At 47.2% G+C, this 20,340-nt stretch overlaps 1 protein-coding gene across 8 annotated transcripts in view; it reads right to left on the bottom strand.

The window, feature by feature from the left end:
* NIT1 (nitrilase 1) overlaps positions 1-20,340 on the bottom strand; it is a 73,595-nt gene that overhangs the window by 31,129 nt on the left and 22,126 nt on the right. For 3 of the 8 annotated variants that reach the window (XM_078780273.1, XM_078780272.1, XM_078780270.1), the window contains exons 2-3: positions 16,568-16,631; positions 5,094-5,159 (exon numbers count right to left, since the gene is read on the bottom strand). In XM_078780273.1, coding sequence (XP_078636399.1) covers positions 5,094-5,159 — 66 coding nt within the window. In that variant the 5' untranslated portion in view covers positions 16,568-16,631. Of the gene's footprint in view, positions 1-5,093; positions 5,160-7,124; positions 7,320-16,567; positions 16,632-20,340 lie in introns of those variants that run through there. The other 5 variants (XM_078780275.1, XM_078780277.1, XM_078780274.1 and 2 more) reach the window with 3 other exon arrangements.

Below are 20,340 nucleotides of genomic sequence, written 5' to 3'. Positions count from 1 at the left end.
GTTGGAAAAATAAACACAAGGTTATCATACCTACAGTACAATTTTACATGTATCCAATGTGTTTTTCCACATTTTACTGGCACAGTTAGAATTTGAAATCGGCACACTGTTGCTCAAAAGTACAGGTTGATGAAATAACAAAGAAAACCGATCATTGAGCCAGCAATCCAAGTGTGTATCAAGTTGTCCTTCGTATCCATAGGTGGTTCACATGAAACATGCAAACAAACTGGTCAACTTGCTCATCCAGACAGCAACCACACTGAGATAGCAAGCGGTGCAACCTGGTGTCGAGGAACCTCCAAGAAGACCAGAGAACTTGCCACTCACAGTCCAGGAAGGAATTTGTTCAAGGTGTCGATGATAAGTCGCCTAGTCATTGCAAAGGACACCGTGGGATATTTAGCTTACTTTAGTTAGTTTATCTTTCTCATACTGTTAGACACATAAAGCTGTCATGGCATTTTTATTGGCTATGGGTTACAATATTGGACAGATCATTACTCCGACATAGACTTGGCATTTAATATGGAATATTTTTTTTGTGGGGTTGAACTTACTTTTCAAGATGACGTAGAACCAAAAGTTCATTGGAATTATGTTGAAATTATTCGAGATTTTGTTAATGTGACCTTTAAAAGAAACAAAAACCACATTTGACATTTCGAAGCAAATAAATTGATCCTTGAAAGTGATGTAAACTGATATCGAACTAAATTCACGAACAGTACTGTGTTAAACTTCTGTACGTTTTCCAGAAGTATATCTTTATTTTGCACATTAGCCAAAAATTTTTTTTAACAAAAGCAAAAGTTAAATCACGACTGGGATTACGGACAGTAAAATTACAGTTCAGTACTTCGTGTAACCCCCACGAGCATTCAGGAGAGCACGTACACATTGAGGCATGCTGTTCACGAGATTTGCCAAGGTTTGGACAGGAATCGCTTGCCATGCAGTTGCAATAGCCTGCTGCAATTCACGCACAGAGGCAGGCTGCTGGTCCAAGTTGTCGATTTGACGCGTTAATTCTGCCCACAAGTTCTCTATCGGATTCATATCCGGGGACATGGCAGGCCACTCCATATGCTCTACACCACGGTCAGCAAGAAAGTGTTGGATCATGCGAGCACGATGAGGCCAGGCATTGTCATCTTGGAAGACAAAGTTTCCTCGAAAGGCTGCATGAACAAATGGAAGCAACGTTTCTTCTAAAATGGCCCTGTGCTTGAACTGGTTCAGGTTTCCATTCAGAACAACCAGGTCAGTTTTGCCCCCTGCATGAAAAGCAGCCCAAACAGTCACCCCAACACCTCCAGCTTGGACTCTTGGCACTATACAATCTTCGTTGGAGGCTTCCTGCACTTGTCTGTGCACTCGTACGTGGCCATATTGACGATAGACCAGAAATCTAGACTTGTCACTGAAGATCACGTGATTCCAGTGCCCTGGCTGTCATTGACGGTGCTTTCTGGCCCACTACAATCGGCGCTGGCGGTGCTGTCTGGTCAGACGTGGCTTTCTCAGGGGACGCCTGGCACGATAGCCTGCTTGAACCAGTCGTTGGTTGACTAGCCTTCTGGATACAGGCACAATGGCACATTTGTCAGTTGCTGCCACTCAGCCCTAAGCCGATTAGCTGACTTGGTACGGCCATTGCGGACTAACCGGTGCAGCTGGCGATCATCTCTCCTTGTGGTTCTGCGGGGATGTCCTGACCTCGGTATTGGAGTGGGGACTGGGACACCCCTCTGAGCATTTCGTTTCAGGATCTTTGACACCTGACCTGGAGTGATGCCATACTGCCAAGCAATAGCATGCTGTTTCATGCCGGAATTTCGTAAAGCCACCACTAAATGACAAACAGCATTGTCGAGTTGATGGACCATCTCCAGAGGAAGCGGCAATAACTTTTGTAGACGTGCAGCAGTTGTTTTCCACTAATACAGAACGCAACAACCCTTATATACCCGATTGTGAAGCCAATCGTCAAATGTACCTGTCCGTACATTTTGTCACGCCACCTGTGATATAATCCTGTTATTGACTTCTTGCTGCGACAGACAATCAGTGACCTGGTTCTTTTAACAAAGAAATCACCGAAGCGTAAAAGAAACTCACCAGATTGATATACCGAGTTCAGAAAGTAAACCCAAGTCAAGAAAAAAAAAAATTCCATATTAAATGCCAAGTCTGTAGATCATTACTCCATTACTCAACAGAGAGTTCAGGAATTTGGAATTGTGCCAGGGTGCCGGTGATATCTCACCTACTTTTTGCAAAGGACACCATATGAGCTTTAACGTTCACTAAAGCTGGCATACATGATGCCCATTTTAATATCCATCTGAGGGGCATTGATGCCTCGCCGTGCCTGTGAAACACCTGGATGACAGTTTATACCTAGAACGAGATTCAAACCCAGGGTGACAGTTTGGAGATAGGTGGATATTCAAACCCAGGCTAGACATGGCCTACGGATCAAATTTTCCCTTTTCCCCCATCTCCCATTTATTATAATTTTAATAATTACTAGCCGAAACCCGTGGAACATCCACGGAAGGGAGGATGTGGTGTAGTACACCGCGATCGACGACACCGGCACAAATGCATGCTCTGGATTGTCCACTCAGTGGACGGCTTGCTTCGCCTTCACCCAGCCGACGCCAATACGACGGCGCATGGAACATCCACGGAAGGGAGGATGTGGTGTATGGATAGAGTGTACCATTATGGATGGCAAAGGGGATTTGCTTGTCCGAGTAAGAGTTAGGAAGAAAGATGAGAATGAAGAGTGCGTATATGAACAACGATCGCCGACACCAGCACAAATGCATGCTCTGGATTGTCCACTCAGTGGACGGCTTGCTTTCGCCTTCGCCTTCGCCCAGCAGACGCAAATACGATGGCGTCATAAGATGGCATCTATCGGCAGTTAATCGGATGCTTTTGGGCCCCAACGTCGGCTAATTCAGATTTTTCGAGTATGGCTGTATGTGATAAACAAAGTGCGCGGTTCGTAGATCGTAAATCCATTAGTGCCGTGGGCATCGGGTCACTGGGTGCGGCGTAAAAGGGATAACAAAGTCGAGTCCTTACGCTATTATTATATAGATTCCCTGCAGTTTGACATCACCCTCAGGGCGAACCCATGGCTCTGAAAGGTGTGCAGCACAATAAGCAGTGGTGGAACTATGCATGCTTCTGCCTCGGGTTTGAAAAGGTGAGGCACGGTCAGCAAGCAGTGGACCCTCAAAGTCGTAAAGTGTAAGAATCTGAAGTGCAGTGGGGCGCAGTGGCCGTGTAGTTTGGGCCGTTCCTAAAATCCTGGCCCGCAATACCACAGGGAGTGCCGGGCATGTGTGGTGCTGGGGAGAGCGAGGCCAAGACACGGACTGCAATGCCACGTTGTGGTTTTTTTTCCATCTGCCCCGAAAATGAGAGCACAGACTGCATGGGCCGCTGACACCATCTCTACACCACCACCAGGGCCATTCCCTATCCTCCCTGCCCCTTCTCCCTTCTCCCCCCCCCCCCCCCCCCAATTATTTCATGCTTTCCCAGCAATTTGCATTATTTATTGGCATCCCAATTCTCTCAGACCTTCCTCTCTTTTCTACAAGGACCTGAGGGCCATTCTACATGTGGTTATTTCTCGTAATTCATAAAGTGTCATATGTTGTCTCACGTGTAGTAGAGGCTTTTTTACATTTGATACCCACCGTCTGTAATAATTAATTAAAACAAAGTGTGCCTTTATTGACAACATTATTATCAAATTCTTAATATAGTCCATAAGCCTGCTTTTTGCACTGTTGTCTTGGCTGGAAGGTCCCGCTAGGTAGCCAAAGCTGTTGATAGGTGAGAATGTGGCTCCATCTACAGCATTTTAATTTAGCCAATCAGACTGCTTATCTTAGGGGTGGAGCCCTGGCATTTGTGTGACTTTGAAACATCAGCATCTATGTTACATATATACACGACATGGCCAAAAGTATGAGGACACCCATTCTAATTAGTGGATTCAGCTGTTTCAGCCACACCTATTGCTGACAGGTATGCAATCTGCACAGACAAACATTGGCAGTAGAATGGGCGTATGGAAGAGCTCAGTGACTTTCAACGTGGCGCCGACATAGGATGCCACCTTTCCAACAATTCAGTTCATAAAATTTCTGCCCTGCTAGAGCTGCCTTGGTCAACTGTAAGTGCTGTTATTGTGAAGTGGAAACGTCTAGGAGCAACAACAGCTCAGCTGCGAAGTGGTAGACCACACAAGCTCACAGAATGGGACCGCCGAGTGCTGAAGCGTGTCGCGTGTAAAAATCGTCTGCCCTCGGTTGCAACACTCACTACCGAGTTCCAAACGGCCTCTGGAAGCAACGTCAGCACAACAACTGTTCGTCGGGAGCTTCATGAAATGGGTTCCCATGGCTGAGCAGCCGCACACAAGCCAAAGATCACCATGTGCAAGGCCAAGCGTCGGCTTGAGTGGTGTAAAGCTCGCCGCCATTGGACTCTGGAGCAGTGGAAACGCGTGCTCTGGAGTGATGAATCACGCTTCACCACCTGGCAGTGCGACGGAGGAATCTGAGTTTGGCGGATGCCAGGAGAACGCTACCTGCCCGAATGCATAGTGCCAACCTTAAAGTTTGGTGGAGGAGGAATAATGGTCTGGGGCTGTTTTTCATGGTTTGGGATAGGCCTCTTAGTTCCAGTGAAGGCAAATAATAACGCTACAGCATACAATGACATTCTAGACGATTGTGTGCTTCCACCTTTGTGGCAACACTTTGAGGAAAGCCCTTTTCTGTTTCAGCATGACAATACCCCCGTTATAGCAGTTACAGCAGCAATATTGGCTGTTATAGCAGCAATGGAGGGGACCAACTCCATATTAATGCCCATGGTTTTGGAATGAGATGTTGGTCGAGCACATACGGGTGTGATGTTCGGGTGTCCACATACTTTTGGCCATGTAGTGGGTATATATATATACACACAGACACACACACAAACATACACACACACATACCCGACCGATTAGGTAAATATTTCTGAGTGGTTCTGCCACTCAAATACGTTATTATTACCTGTTTAAGCACCAAATTTTGAATCGTTTGGTGAGATTTCCAGATGCCTTCAAAACATTTTTGCATCTGCAAAGCAATACATAATCTTTTGGTTTGCACAACATAACAATCTTTTTTTAAAATCAATATAATGTTGTTCAATACCTTATTAACCACTTTCCTAACAATGAAACATTACTGTATTTATCAAAAATCTTTAGTAAGCAGGTGTGCATCCTTCTCTTGCATTTTATATAATCAGAAATCCTGCATGTTAAACCCTGCAAGTTTAGAGAAAATATCTAGGCATGTGAGGTTCCACGACGTCTGGATAGCAGTTCAAAAACAAACTAAAAAAAAAATTGTTCCACCTAAATTTAAAAAATGATACCTTAACAAGCAAAAGTAACCATCCACAGTGATGGGAAATGTGAATAGGTATTTCAAGTCCCATCACTACCAACACCCTTCTTTCCCATTGACTTTCAAGGCTTGTTCTGGACCTGCTCATGAGATTGACAGGCTTGTTCTGGACCTGTTCATGAGATTGAAAGGCCTGTTCTGGACATGCTCATGAGATTGGAAGACTTGTTCTGGACCTGCCCATGAGATTGAAACACTTGTTCTTGACCTGCTCATGAGATTGAAAGGCTTGTTCTGGACCTGCTCATGAGATCGAAACGCTTATTCTGGACCTGCTCATGAGATTGAAAGGCCAGTTCTGGACCTGCTCATGAGATTGAAAGGCCTGTTCTGGACCTGCTCATGAGATTGAAAGGCTTGTTCTGGACCTGCTCATGAGATTGAAAGGCTTGTTTGGACCTACTCATGAGATTGAAACGCTTGTTCTTGACCTGCCCATGAGATTGAAAGGCTTGTTCTGGACCTGCTCATGACATCGAAACGCTTATTCTGGACCTGCTCATGAGATTGAAAGGCTTGATTTGGACCTGCTCATGAGATTGAAAGGCTTGTTTGGACCTACTCATGAGATTGAAACGCTTGTTCTTGACCTGCCCATGAGATTGAAAGGCTTGTTCTGGACCTGCTCATGAGATTGAAAGGCTTGTTCTGCACAGATATAGTTAAACCAGTGGCAAATTGCTTGTAAACTCGAGCGTTCATAGAACACCTTACCCCACGGTGTCTTGAGAAACAAGGACATGGGCGGAATCTACCAGAAGCAAATTTGATTGGTTGTGATGACATAAAATTCCATAATATTTTGTGCACCATGTTATTTAACATGTTACATTAGTTATTTCGCGCCTGTTCTTTTTGTCCTTCATGATGTCCTTAATAACAGCAAGTTTCCTGTTTAGAATGATTTTCTATTTTGTTTGACTGTCAGACAGACAGAGTGAAATCATTATCTCACTCCTCTCTCTGGATGTGTGATTGTGACAAATTCAAAGGCAAAGCATGCTAAACTGCAGGTTTGTTTTCCGATTCATGTTCCTGTTTGGTTCAATCGTGTTCAAAACATAACATTCATTTGAAATGAAGTTGTTCATCGATCATAATCTGATGTTTGTAGACAGACAGACAGACAGACAGACGTGAACAAATTGTTTAACCCCGCTTTTCGCTTTGTGTGCACGGATCGCTTCGCACGTCAATGAACAGTTTATTAACAGATCGGCAGAAATAAAGTAATATTTAAAGAAACTGGACCCACATTATTTTTTATATTAAAAACCATCTGGGTTTGAGTATTGTGTACACCCTACAACTTAAATAGTTGCAATAAAAACAAGAGAATAACCACAAGGCATTCCTCCTCAAGGGAGGAACAAGGCTGTTGCTCCATAACTGGTCAACCGCATTCCTAACATGGCAGGGAGAAACATTTTCCACTCTGGTATTTTTTATCCAAATACAGCACATCATAAACCATTCGACACTCAGTCTCAATCTGTTCAATCGCACTCTTCCATCCACAGCTTGACATTGACAGTATACCACAGTCTCAGGTCCTCCTCCAGCTCCAACCTTACCCTGAAATCTTTTCTTTCCTCATTCTTTTCTATCCTTATCACAAACCTCCCTTACCTCTTCCCATTATTTTGCAGATTGCTCTTGTTACTCTCCGGCCCTTTGTTTGTTCACTCTCTTGTTCGTGTGCAGCCTGTAGCTGCTAGGCCCCATCACTTTCTGGGGGCGTGGCTGTGCCACCAATGCAATGCCCCCATTATCAGCAAACTCGTACTCATTTTGCCGACCTCGGGAAGACGACAGACTGAGTCAACCCATCTGGTGTTAATTCAATGGCATGAAGGGGGCTCAAACTCAGGACCCCAATATCTCAAGCCAGCCATCTTAACCGTTAGGCCAACGTCAGGCTTACTCTCTTGTTCTGCCCATTTGTTACACCACTACCCCCATTGTCAGTGTGTTGCCTTCTTTCCCGTCACCTCGCTCTTCCATTAACCTCGCCCTTGTATGGAAATAAAAACTTATATACAGTACTGTATATTTTGATTCATATATATACATATATATATATATATATATATATATATATAATTATATATACAGTGCATTCAGAAAGTATTCAGACCCCTTCACTTCTTTCACATTTTGTTATGTTGCAGCCTTATGCTGAAATCGTTTAAATTCATTTTTTCCCTCATCAATCTACACTCAATACCCCATAATGACAAAGAGAAAACAGGATTTTAGAAAGTTTTGCAAATTTATTAAAAAGAAAAAACTGAAATATCACATTTACATAAGTATTCAGACCCTTTGCTATGACACTTGAAATTTAGCTCAGGTGCCTCCCATTTCTCTTGATCATCTTTGAGATGTTTCTTCACCTTGATTGGAGTCCACCTGTGGTAAATTCAATTGATTGGGCATGATTTGGAAAGGCACACACCTGTCTATATAAGGTCTCACAGCTGACAATGCATATCAGAGCAAAAACCAAGCCATGAGGTCGAAGGAACGGCCTGCAGAGCTCAGAGACAGGATTGTATCGAGGCACAGATTTGGGGAAGCCTACAAAAAAAATCTCTGCTGCATTGAAGGTTCCCAAGAGCACAGTGGCCTCCATAATTCTTAAATGGAAGAAGTTTGGAACAACCAGGACTCTTCCTAGAGCTGGCCACCCGGCCAAACTGAGCAATCGGGGGAGAAGGGCCTTGGTAAGAGAGGTGACCAAGAACCCGATGGTCACTCTGGCTGAGCTCCAGAGATCCTGTGTGGAGATGGGAGAAACTTCCAGAAGGACAACCATCACTGCAACACTCCACCGATCTGGGCTTTATGGCAGAGTGGCCAGACGGAAGCCTCTCCTCAGTGAAAGACACATGAAAGCCCACAGAATCTTGTTTCTCACAGTCTGAGAGTCCTTTAGGTGCTTTTTTGCAAACTCCAAGCAGGCTTTCATGTGTATTTCACTGAGGAGAGGCTTCCGTCTGGCCACTCTGCCATAAAGCCCAGATCGGTGGAGTGTTGCAGTGATGGTTGTCCTTCTGGAAGTTTCTCCCATCTCCACACAGGATCTCTGGAGCTCGGCCAGAGTGACCATCGGGTTCTTGGTCACCTCTCTTACCAAGGCCCTTCTCCCCCGATTGCTCAGTTTGGCTGGGCGGCCAGCTCTAGGAAGAGTCCTGGTTGTTCCAAACTTCTTCCATTTAAGAATTATGGAGGCCACTGTGCTCTTGGGAACCTTCAATGCAGCAGAATTTTTTTTGAAGGCTTCCCCAGATCTGTGCCTCGACACAATCCTGTCTCTGAGCTCTGCAGGCAGTTCCTTCGACCTCATGGCTTGGTTTTTGCTCTGATATGCATCGTCAGCTGTGAGACCTTACATAGACAGGTGTGTGCCTTTCCAAATCATGTCCAATCAATTGAATTTACCACAGGTGGACTCCAATCAAGGTGAAGAAACATCTCAAAGATGGCCAAGAGAAATGGGAAGCACCTGAGCTAAATTTTAAGTGTCATAGCAAAGGGTATGAATACTTATGTCAATGTGATATTTCAGTTTTTTCTTTTTAATAAATTTGCAAAACTTTCTAAAATCTTGTTTTCTCTTTGTCATTATGGGGTATTGAGTGTAGATTGATGAGGGAAAAAATGAATTTAAACGATTTCAGCATAAGGCTGCAACATAACAAAATGTTAAAAAAGTGAAGGGGTCTGAATACTTTCTGAATGCACTGTATATATATTGTTGCGGATATGAGGATTGCATTTTTTTGATTGTGTTGTATTATATTGGAGATGGTGATGAACATTGTTGGATATGGCCCCTCCTGCCTCCAGAGTTGTATAAAGGTAAAAAGGGCGTCTCGGTAATTAGTCCAAAAGCATACACGTCAGCTAATCATAGAATACCCTTGTTCAGTAGCTTATATCTTATTATGTGTCTTAGGGTAAGGCTGTGTCTCCCATTAACTTAAATACTCCATTGTACCAAGTGAAATAAGAATAGGTCCCCTTTCATTTCGTTTCGATGGCCAACTGCATTTTGGGCGGTTTTCTCTTCAACCGCCATTGACCACGAGGCAGGGTAGGAGAAGAAAGGCGTGTCTCCACCTCGTCATAGAGGGGAGGAGTGAGCCAGCCCCACTCGACCAACCATGAACAAGGGGTTTGGCTTGAGAGGGCGGAGAGAGAACGTTTGGGGGAGGTTCGAAAAGGTTGAGGGGCGGGGCCTATATAACCCGCCGGCGGGGCGTTCCCAAGTGCAGACGAGAGGGAGTCCAAGCAGTTGAGACAAGGAGGGAGAGACATGAGATGGGCTGAGAAAGGAGAGGAGCTTTTAAGAGAGTCGCAAAAAGGTCCAAGGCAGATGAGGTGAGAAGAGAGAGGGTCCAAGAAAGAGCTGAGTTGTGAGGTCCAACAAGCAGAGATCATCCAAGGAAGCACCAAGCCTGCTATTCGTCACCTTGCTCGCGAGCGGCAGCGTCTACAGCAGCAGCAGCAACAACGCTCGCCAGCCGCTTAGGGGCCTGGACGGCAGTTCGGAGCAGAGCCGCGAAGGAACGGCGGCTGCCCAACGTGCGGATCGTGCTGCCGGACCCAGTGGACTTTCCTCTCCTTCCAGCCAATTCCTGTCATCATTCCCCGTGTGAGTCGTCTTTGTTTGTTCTGTCCTGGGTAGGTAATTAAGTCTGTATAAGCTAAAGATTTCACTGTGTCACCTGCGTCTCATGTCCCTGTAAATAAACGTGACTGCTTTCTTCTTGCTTATATGTGTGTAAATAATAAACCCAGTTACTCTTCTGTACGTCTTCTTCCTCTTTGCATTCGGTCGCTTTAGAGTTTTCCCGATTGAATAGCGGTGGCGCGATCCGGCCAAAGTTTGGGGTAAATCGGGTTTTAGTTAGGGGAATAACTGTTCGGTCGCGGAGCCTCCGCTAGGCAAATATAACATCTTTAACCGCGAACTGTAACAATTGGAGTCAGGAGTTGGGATTCGAACCTGGGACTAAATTTATTTAGCCCAAATTTTGGACACCAATTGTGTTATTACTGTAACAATTGGTGTCTGGGAGTGGGATACGAGGCCCGAAGCGCGCTTAACGCGCTCAAAATTACAAGCAGCTGGAAATTGTTTTGTTTTTAAAGGAAAACCCGAATTTTGAAATCGCGCCATGGCTGGTCAAGGCGACGGGATGTCGGTGGGAGAGATAGACGGGGTAGAATCGACCCAGGACCCCAGGGAAGAAGTGGGGAAAATGGTGGAGGAGAGTAAAGAAGTTGCGGTCGTGGGGGTATCAGGTGCACAAAATGGCGCTCTCGCGCACGTGGTTACAGCGGCACCAAATAGAGCCGCGCCCTTTGTACCAACGGTGGAAGACATGCAATTAATTATGGCTGAAATGAAGGCCCTTTTGGACAGGAACAGTGAGCGATTGGGAAACCAAATTGAAGCAATAACCAACAGAATGTGTGACCGCATGCAAAAATGTGGGGAGACCATGGATCGCATGGTGGGCGAAAGGGTCCCAGGGGTGCACGAGGAGGTAACGCGGGTCGAGAAGCGCCGGTTGAACGAAGTTGAGAAAAGCACGGGTACAATGACGGGGGTAGAAATCGCGACCCGGGGTTTGGAAAAGCCGGTGACCGCTGAGGTAGAGGAGGGAGTTTTATTAAAGCCAGCGGTCATCGAGGTGAACAAAGACAAAGCAGTGCTGGGAATTAAAATTGAAGAGATGACGGACGTAGCCCGGGAATTGCAGGGAGAAATGGAATATGTACAAAGTCCCTGCTCAAATCATGATGATGTACGCACTAACCAAATAAAGAGTTTGCAGGGGCGCGTGGAGAAGGGAATCCACCAGGTGAGTCGTGCTGTATATTGTGCGGGTAGATTTTGTAAAAGGATGTTTAGTGACAAAAGAATTGTCGCGCGATTGGGATCGAGGAGGGCATCCGGGCGTTGGTGAAGGGTCCCGTGTGAGTAAAAATGGCACGCGTGGGAGGAAAAAGTGTGCGTCGGCGAGTGGGTGTGTTATAAAGTGTGGGAGTGAAACCGAGTGCGAGCGAGAATGCACGTCGGGGTGTACTGAGTGTACGTGCGAGGGTGAGAGTGACCCGGAGAGTGAGTTGGTGGTGGAGCGGGTGCGAGAATGCACACTTGGAATGGTTGAGGGTGTGCGAGGAAGCACACCTGAGTTGGTGGTAGCGCGAGTGTGGGAGAGCCCATCTGAGCGCGTTAGTGGGTGGATGCCAGAGTGCACGCCCATGGTGAGTGTTACGGAGGACGTAACGGAGGAGAGGTGTGGACCGAGGTGTGCGCAAGAGGTGTGGTGTGTAACAGGGAGAGCGTTGGTGGAATGTACGGACGGCGTTGGAACGCCGGGTTTTGTGAGGGTGAAAGGGGTAGCGTATGCGTGTGAGCATGCCGGTGAAGCATCGACGGTAACCGGGTTAGCGGTTAGGGCGACGGATAGCCGATGCGAGCACTCGGGGCGCGGTGTGCTTTGTTGGATGCGAGGCCAGGCGCGGATCGAAGCTGCGTCGCTTCTCTTCGAAGCATCGTTGCCGATTCGGGCTTGGCCCCGCCCCGCACGGTCGAGTCCGGGCTTTGTCGGGCGAGGCGACCGGTCCGGTTCAAGGGCGAGTGGGAGGAAGCGGAACGGTGCCCCTCGTGGGGACGGGGTTCCGACCGGGGGAGATTGAGCCATCGGGCCCGGGACCGCAAGGTGCCGCGCCGAGATGGTGCGTGGAATCTCGGCCCAACCAAACCACCTCCCTTGAACCGAAAGCCGGACGGATTCAACCTGCAGGCGACCAAACCACCCGAATTCATTGCTCGGCTTTACGAAGCCGAGTTTAATGATGTCACGACGCACCGAGGCTAGGATATAGTGGACTGTGATGATGGTGATAGTGATAGTGTTTTGATCCAAAATTTAGAAAAGTGAATAGTATTGGCAGTAAATAGAAAATTTTTGATTTGTGGAAATTGGACGAGCAAAATTTATAGTAAGAGATGCCCCATGTGGTGGGATGGCAACTCTGTCATCCCTCACAGAGGGGGGCAAAGGAGCACTAGTTTATGGGGTTGATGGCAGTGAAAACTAGCCCGGGTGGGTTAGGATATATCGTGTGTAGGGATCTAGCAAAGATGACATTAGGTAACGTTAAGATTAGTTAGTGACAAGGATACCTGTAGTGGGGATGCAGGTACATTAGTGTGGATGATAATGACGTGGTATGTGCTTCGTTTAAAGGGAAGACGGGGAGCACTAAGTTAGCAGGGCAACAGGTAGTTCAGATGATGCCGTGTGAGTGTTGGAGGTGTATTCAAGTGTATTGAGCAGTGTGTGAGGATTGAACAGGTGTGATGGAACAGGTGTGATTGCACAGGTGTGCAACTGGACAGGTGTGTGGAGCAGTGTTTGAGTGATGGTGAAGGTGATTGTGTGTTGTGTTGACCAAATGGTCCAGGAAGGAAGGAGGGTGCAGGTGGCACCAGGTGTGAGTGCACAGGTGTGCACCAACAGGTGTGTGGAATACATGGAGTGTGGAATAAATGGAGGATTGGAATGGATGGTCGTGGAGTGAGTATGGTGGAAACTGTGGAGTGGAGTGGATGGTGCAGAGGTGTGAATGGGGGAAGAGTGGACCCCCATCACGAATACCCGGGGCGGGTAGTGTAAGTGTTAGGTAGAGGGTATAGGTAAATTGTGGTTGGATATTGGCATCTGTGGTGCGAGGTGAAAGAATGGTATTTGGATGGGTGCATTAGTGTTGTGGAAATGGCTGGGCGTGTCGCCTGTTAGTGTGTGTAGTTGGTTTGGGCACTCCACCACTGTGAGGATGTCGGCCAGGTGAGGCCGCAGGTGGGTTCTGGTAGCCGGTAGTTGTGGATGGGGCCCGAGGATCCGGAGGACGGACCCGGGTAGCCCAGTGCCAGAGGGCACCAGGGGGTGACAGAGCCAGGAGGGGCCTTCCCCAATTAGATAGGTTAGGGTGAGGAGCAAGGTAAGCTCGGGTGGCAACTGCAGTGGTGGAGGTGTGCAGGTGGGTAGACCTGCTGGGAGAGCTACACGTCACAGCCCAGAAATTGTGCAAGGGCACCGGGAGATGAATCGGGGGAGTGAGACCCCAAATTGAGAAGCACCACAGTTGGTCAATGGGAATTGGTTTTTAGAACCCATAGTGTAAGTTGGCCAATGGATTGGCAGGGAAAGACCCCGAGTAGTGTAACGTGTGTTAATGTCATTTAGAAAGTAGTTAGGATGAAGTCTCCTCGCACCATCTGCATCCACTCACCTGAGGTGATAGGTACTCCGCACCATGCCATGTTTAATTATTTTTGATGCAAATGTTTTGGATTGTGAGACGCATCATGACGTGGGTGTGACATTGTGCTTTGTTGTTCCATCTCTTCCTCCTTATGAGGATTGATGACGAATTGGGTGATGGCAAATTTTGGATAGAGGGATTGTGGTGACGAATTTGGTATGGGAAATATGGGGAAGACGTGACGGTAGCGACGGATTGGTAAATGTGTAGATTTTTGTACATATGGGGTAAGGGCAAGGGTAGTGTAGGTGACAGGGGGGGTGACGTACGGTAGGGACAAGCTTTCTCACTTCGCCCTCCGTACGCATTTTGCCTTGCATTGCCTTATTGATGTGTACCTTTGTGACCTTACCCCTCGCTCATTTGTCTTCCCCCTTTTGTCTCCCACATGACCTGTGCGCCATTGGGCGCCGAGGGGAGCGTGCGTGAGTCCTCCATTGTGCGCCCGGAATTCCCAGAACCAGCTGTCTGCATCGATGCACCACATTATGGACCACATGTCTGTGGCCGAGCACCACTTATGGACCCCATGGGTTGGGGCATGGCCCCTCTGCTGGAACCGGCCATGAGGGCCCGAAATCTTGCTGGCGGACCTTGGCCACAGGGCACCGATGCCCCACAGGTGAACCACACGTAGTCGGCCCAGTGGGCCATAAATAAAATAAATAAAATGGACACGTTTTGGCAAGCTTTATTGCAAATAGGCCGCCAGTAAGAAAATGAAAGAAAGACAACAACTGGAAGAAATAGTAATAGCCAGCAGAGGGAGCCGAAGAGCAAGAGATCACCTGCAGGGTTAGGGGTTGTTTGGTTATTTTTGTTGTTGAACACTGATGAACTGTGGTGACTGCACCGATTGGTGCTTGAGGGTGTGTTGGTGCGTTATAGGTGCTGTCATGGTGCATTGATGCAGAGCAGACTGTCTCCCCCCCAGAAAGAACAATTACAGGTCCTGGGTTGAGTTTGTAAATAAAATAGCGTCACTGTAAATAATGCTCCCCACCGTCAATGTATAGTTTGAAGACCATTCCGCAATTCGGTTAACTGTGGGCGTAAGTCTGTTAGGCAGGGTGCAATGGAGCAGCGGGACACATTTATTTATGTTTTAAAACTGTCGCACTCAGGGTCAGATTAAAAGTAGAGGGAACTACACCTACATGTCACACTAAATAAAAGTTGTAGGCCCGGGCTGTGCCTAAGAGGAGGAGGGTGCAGTGTTGCGGATATGAGGATTGCATTTTTTTGATTGTGTTGTATTATATTGGAGATGGTGATGAACATTGTTGGATATGGCCCCTCCTGCCTGCAGAGTTGTACAAAGGTAAAAAGGGCGTCTCGGTAATTAGTCCAAAAGCATACACGTCAGCTAATCATAGAATACCCTTGTTCAGTAGCTTATATCTTATTATGTGTCTTAGGGTAAGGCTGTGTCTCCCATTAACTTAAATACTCCATTGTACCAAGTGAAATAAGAATAGGTCCCCTTTCATTTCGTTTCGATGGCCAACTGCATTTTGGGCGGTTTTCTCTTCAACCGCCATTGACCATGAGGCAGGGTCGGAGAAGAAAGGTGTGTCTCCACCTCGTCATAGAGGGGAGGAGTGAGCCAGCCCCACTCGACCAACCACGAACAAGGGGTTTGGCTTGAGAGGGCGGAGAGAGAACGTTTGGGGGAGGTTCGAAAAGGTTGAGGGGCGGGGCCTATATAACTCGCCGGCGGGGCGTTCCCAAGTGCAGATGAGAGGGAGTCCAAGCAGTTGACAAGGAGGGAAAGACATGAGATGGGCTGAGAAAGGAGAGGAGCTTTTAAGAGAGTCGCAAAAAGGTCCAAGGCAGATGAGCTGAGAAGAGAGAGGGTCCAAGAAAGAGCTGAGTTGTGAGGTCCAACAAGCAGAGATCATTCAAGGAAGCACCAAGCCTGCTATTCGTCACCTTGCTCGCGAGCGGCAGCGTCTACAGCAGCAGCAGCAACAACGCTCGCCAGCCGCTTAGGGGCCTGGACGGCAGTTCGGAGCAGGGCCGCGAAGGAACGGCGGCTGCCCAACGTGCGGATCGTGCTGCCGGACCCAGTGGACTTTCCTCTCCTTCCAGCCAATTCCTGTCATCATTCCCCGTGTGAGTCGTCTTTGTTTGTTCTGTCCTGGGTAGGTAATTAAGTCTGTATAAGCTAAAGATTTCACTGTGTCACCTGCGTCTCATGTCCCTGTAAATAAACATGACTGCTTTCTTCTTGCTTATATGTGTGTAAATAATAAACCCAGTTACTCTTCTGTACGTCTTCTTCCTCTTTGCATTCGGTCGCTTTAGAGTTTTCCCGATTGAATAGCGGTGGCGCGATCCGGCCAAAGTTTGGGGTAAATCGGGTTTTAGTTAGGGGAATAACTGTTTGGTCGCGGAGCCTCCGCTCGGCCAATATAACATCTTTAACCGCGAACTGTAACAATATGCTCGCGAGATAGCCGTGCTACGCATGGGTGGGAAGCTAAAAGCAAACAAACAATGCGGAAATGGTGAATGCTAAACCATGGAACCAATAAATTCCACATTCCTGTGCCACCTGCAGTCACACATCAGACATAGACAGCAGGTTCGTGAAAGACTTAGGTTAAAAAAAAAAGGCAAATGGGAAACCATGAACCAATAAATTCCACATTCCTGTGCCACCTTTAGTCAACACCAAGCATTGACAACAGGTTAGCGAAGGACTTGCATGAAAAACGTACCTGTTTGAATGGTTCTGCACCCAGTCAATGGCGAATCTGCATATGGCGATCCACGAATGTCATGCTAGAAAGTAGAAATCCTTTCGTCATTTCATCATTCACTTCAACTCAATATCTCTATTTTCATTCCAAACAGCATAACTCTAATCACAAATTAAATAGCATTAATATAAGGCAGGAGAGGGAGTAGTGAGGGAGAGTAGAAGGGGGTTCATCACCTTTTAGTTGAAAATATGTTTGTGAATGTGCCGTTCATCACGTTTCTGAGTTAAGTGGGATGCTGATCAGGAAGAAGAAGAAGCCTTACTACCAACTTCGTACACTTCTGGAATTGTTTGATGTATTTGTGTTCAAATGTCTAGTGATTGTTTTGTATTTATTTATGTGAATGTGTACTTGTATATAACTGTCATGAATTTAAAAAGGCTTTGGCACTATAGAGCAAATTTGTTTCAAACTTTCAAAAAAGTTCAAAAAAAAACAAACAAAAAAAACAATATATATATATTTTGGCCAAAAACACTCCCAGGCACTCACTGATGAACCTCTGAATGTTTGACGAAGATACGTTCAGCCACCTCTGAGAAAAATGGCGACACAGACACAGACACACCCACGACTCTCTTATATAGTAGACTAGCAGAAGTACCCGGCATTGCCGGGCGGGGGAGGGGAGTGGAACGGGGGGGGGGGGGGGAGGGGAGGAGAGGGGGGTGGGGAGAAGAGGAGGGAGGGGGAGGAGAGGGGGAAGGGGGAGGGGGGAAAGGGAGGGAGAGAGGGAGGGGGAGGAGGGAAGGGGAGGGGAGGGATATAGATGGTTACTGGCAATTCATCACATCCACAAATGACGTAATCCACACAATTTATGTACTTTACATAACGTTAATAGGAATACACTCTACAATCCTCTTCTGCTAATCATGCTAAAATCTATGCTACTTGCTGTGAGTTTCTGGCGGCAAGGAACATCACGTGATCACGTCACGAACATCATTCGTGATCACGTCATCACGTGATCGTGATCGTCATCAATGAGCGCGAATCAGCGAATCAGCGCGCTGCTCTGCCACCGATTCAGATTCCGTGTATAATATTCCTCGCTGCAAAAAAAATATGGATCTAAAAATGAAAGCAAAAAAAAAACCTATGTGGTGTGAATGGCAATGTTCCTCGCTGAAATGTGAAAAAACGCAATCGCTTTTCGCTCTGAAATACGTGCGAACGCGTAACTGAGTTAATGGCGGCAAGGAACATCACGTGATCGCTCTGAGCGAATCAGCGCGCTGCTCTGCCACCGGTCAGATTCCGTGCATAATATTCCTCGCTGAAATGCGCTGAGGTAAAAATATGGTAAAAAAATATGATGAAATAATTTTTTTTAGGTCGGCCATGTTCTTCCCAGGCTCAATGGCCATGTCTGTGCCAAATATCAAGTACGTTAGCCTCTCCGTTTAGGAGTCTTTCGGTAACATTACACACACACACACACACACACACACACACACACACACACACACACACACACACACACACACACAAACTGTGTTTTATATATATACACATGTATATATATTGTTGCGGTTTTGAGATTGTACATATGACATCATTAACGGTTAAAGGTTTTCCCCCCATAGTTAGTCCACAAGCAACACGTAGGCCCACTTAGAGTATTAGTTATGTCATAGTATGTGTAAGAGTAGGCCATTTCCCTAGTAATATCTGAGTTGTGTAAAGAAATGAGCTTAGGTCCTTTTCATTTTGCGGCCACCCTCTAATTACATCTATGGGTAAACTCGATCCCACGCCCCATTTGGCATCCCTCAAGTTTGTTACGCTTTGGCTGCCAGCAGCTTCGCTGCCCTTGGTTTTGCTCGAAACTAGTCGGGTAACACGAGGTAGGCCGAAGAAGAGGGAGGAGTGCGAGGGTCGAGGTGTGGCCGCGGCAAGCAGCACGTCAGAGGCGATGACGGTAAGAGCCATCAGCCAACCAGGGCTCAGAGGGCATGGCGTGATAGGGCGTGGTAAGAGGCATCTAGCAAGTGCTGGAAGGTTTGCTGGGCAAGGCTATATAAGTGAGTGCACAAAGCCCTTGAAAGGACTCGTGCAAAAGGACTCGTGCAAAAGGACTCGTGCGACAGGACTCGCGAGAGGAGAACTGATGAGAACTCATGAGGGGGATTTGTCACAGGACTGCCCTTATGAGAACTGATACGAGGACTGAAAGGAATCGCGCATTGCAAGAGAACTGTATTGAGAGGGCTGAAGCCACGCACTGGTTGGAGGACTCAGAGCACCGGCGTGCACAAGACAGTTTCTGGGAATTGATGAGCGCATATTGAACTATTTGCTTATTACGTACGCGGCCGCAGCCGCAAGTGTAACCGCCAAAGCCAGCCCTACCGTTCGCCCCGTAATAATCCCGTGCGCGAAAATGACACGCGGAAAGCTCCTGCCATTCATCTACTTCGCGGTGCGAGTTGGGGACCGGAGAGCGAGCTGCCTGGACGCCATACCTGGATGTGCTGACCTGGTCAACGGCAAACCCCGCGTGAGTGTGTCTGAGTGTGAACGGGCCCGTTTGTCCAGGGAATAAGTAAGACTGTTTAAGGCTGCACTGTGTTTTCTTCCTCTTCTTATTGTACAAAGTGTAAATAAATCGTGTTATTCCTTTCTTCCAAATTCGACCGTTTCAGTGATTTCCTCGATTGGGTAAGCGTGGCACGATTACGAACCGCTTGGATCGGGTTTAGTCATTGATAACGGCTCAGGTCATGGGTTCGCTACCGCTCAGCGTATCCACCAACACCCATGATTCGGGCGGGGCATATTTCCTCGTTTCTGGGCAGCGTTAGTACTTAGGTAATAGCGAATTCTTAGTCCTAAAACCCTATTTAACACTGTCCGGGAAGGATGTCATAGGTCCCAGATCCCGTCGGCTAGTCGAAGACAAGGGGACTAATCCCCCCTTGGTAAGGGGAAAAGGCCGGCGCTGAGATCCGCAACAATTGGTGTCAGGGGAGTGGGATTGGACCCAAAGTGCGCTTAACGCACTCAAAATTACGAGCGGCCGAAATTGAATTATTAACACCCAAATTTAAAATCGTGCCATGGATAACCAAGACGGTCGGATGCCGGTGGGGGTAAATGAGATAGATGAGGGAGAAGAGGTAATAACCCAGGACCCCTGGAAAGAATTGGGAGAAATGGAGGAGAACATTGATGAGGGTGCAGCAGTAGGGGTAGCAGGGGAAGAAAATGGCGGCGCCGCGCACATGGCCACGGTAGCCGAGCCCGCGGTGCCAATGGATATGAACCTCTTTATGGCGCAAATGAGGGCCTTTATGGTCAGGTCGGGTGAAGCCACGGAAGAACTAAGTAACCAATTGAAAGTAGAGGGGGACAAATCAAGGGCAGAAATGAAAGAAATGAAAGACGGGTTAAATAAATTGGAAAACAACTTGGATGAGGAAATGAAAGAAATGAAAGATGGGTTATTGGGGTTTGGAAACAGAATAGGTGGCCAAATAAAAGGGATGGGGAAAGACATAAGGCGCAGGTCGAGCGGGAAAGTCGCATTGGTACGTGACGGGGTAACGCGATGTGAGAAACGCGTGGAGGGCGGGGTAGAGCCAAGCGCAGTTAAAATGACTGGGGTAGAAATCGCGACACGGGGTATAGAAAAGCCGACGGCCGCCGAATTAGAAGAGAAAATTTTAAGCGCGCCGGCGATCGTTGGGCTAGAAACAGAAAAAGAAATTATAGTGGAAATTGGG

This window comes from Myxine glutinosa, chromosome 6, assembly GCF_964187855.1.
Source record: "Myxine glutinosa chromosome 6, kmMyxGlut1.1, whole genome shotgun sequence".
Lineage (NCBI taxonomy): Eukaryota > Metazoa > Chordata > Myxini > Myxiniformes > Myxinidae > Myxine > Myxine glutinosa.
The sequence above is the reverse complement of the archived record's forward strand: the minus strand, read 5'-3'. Positions and strand labels throughout refer to the sequence as shown.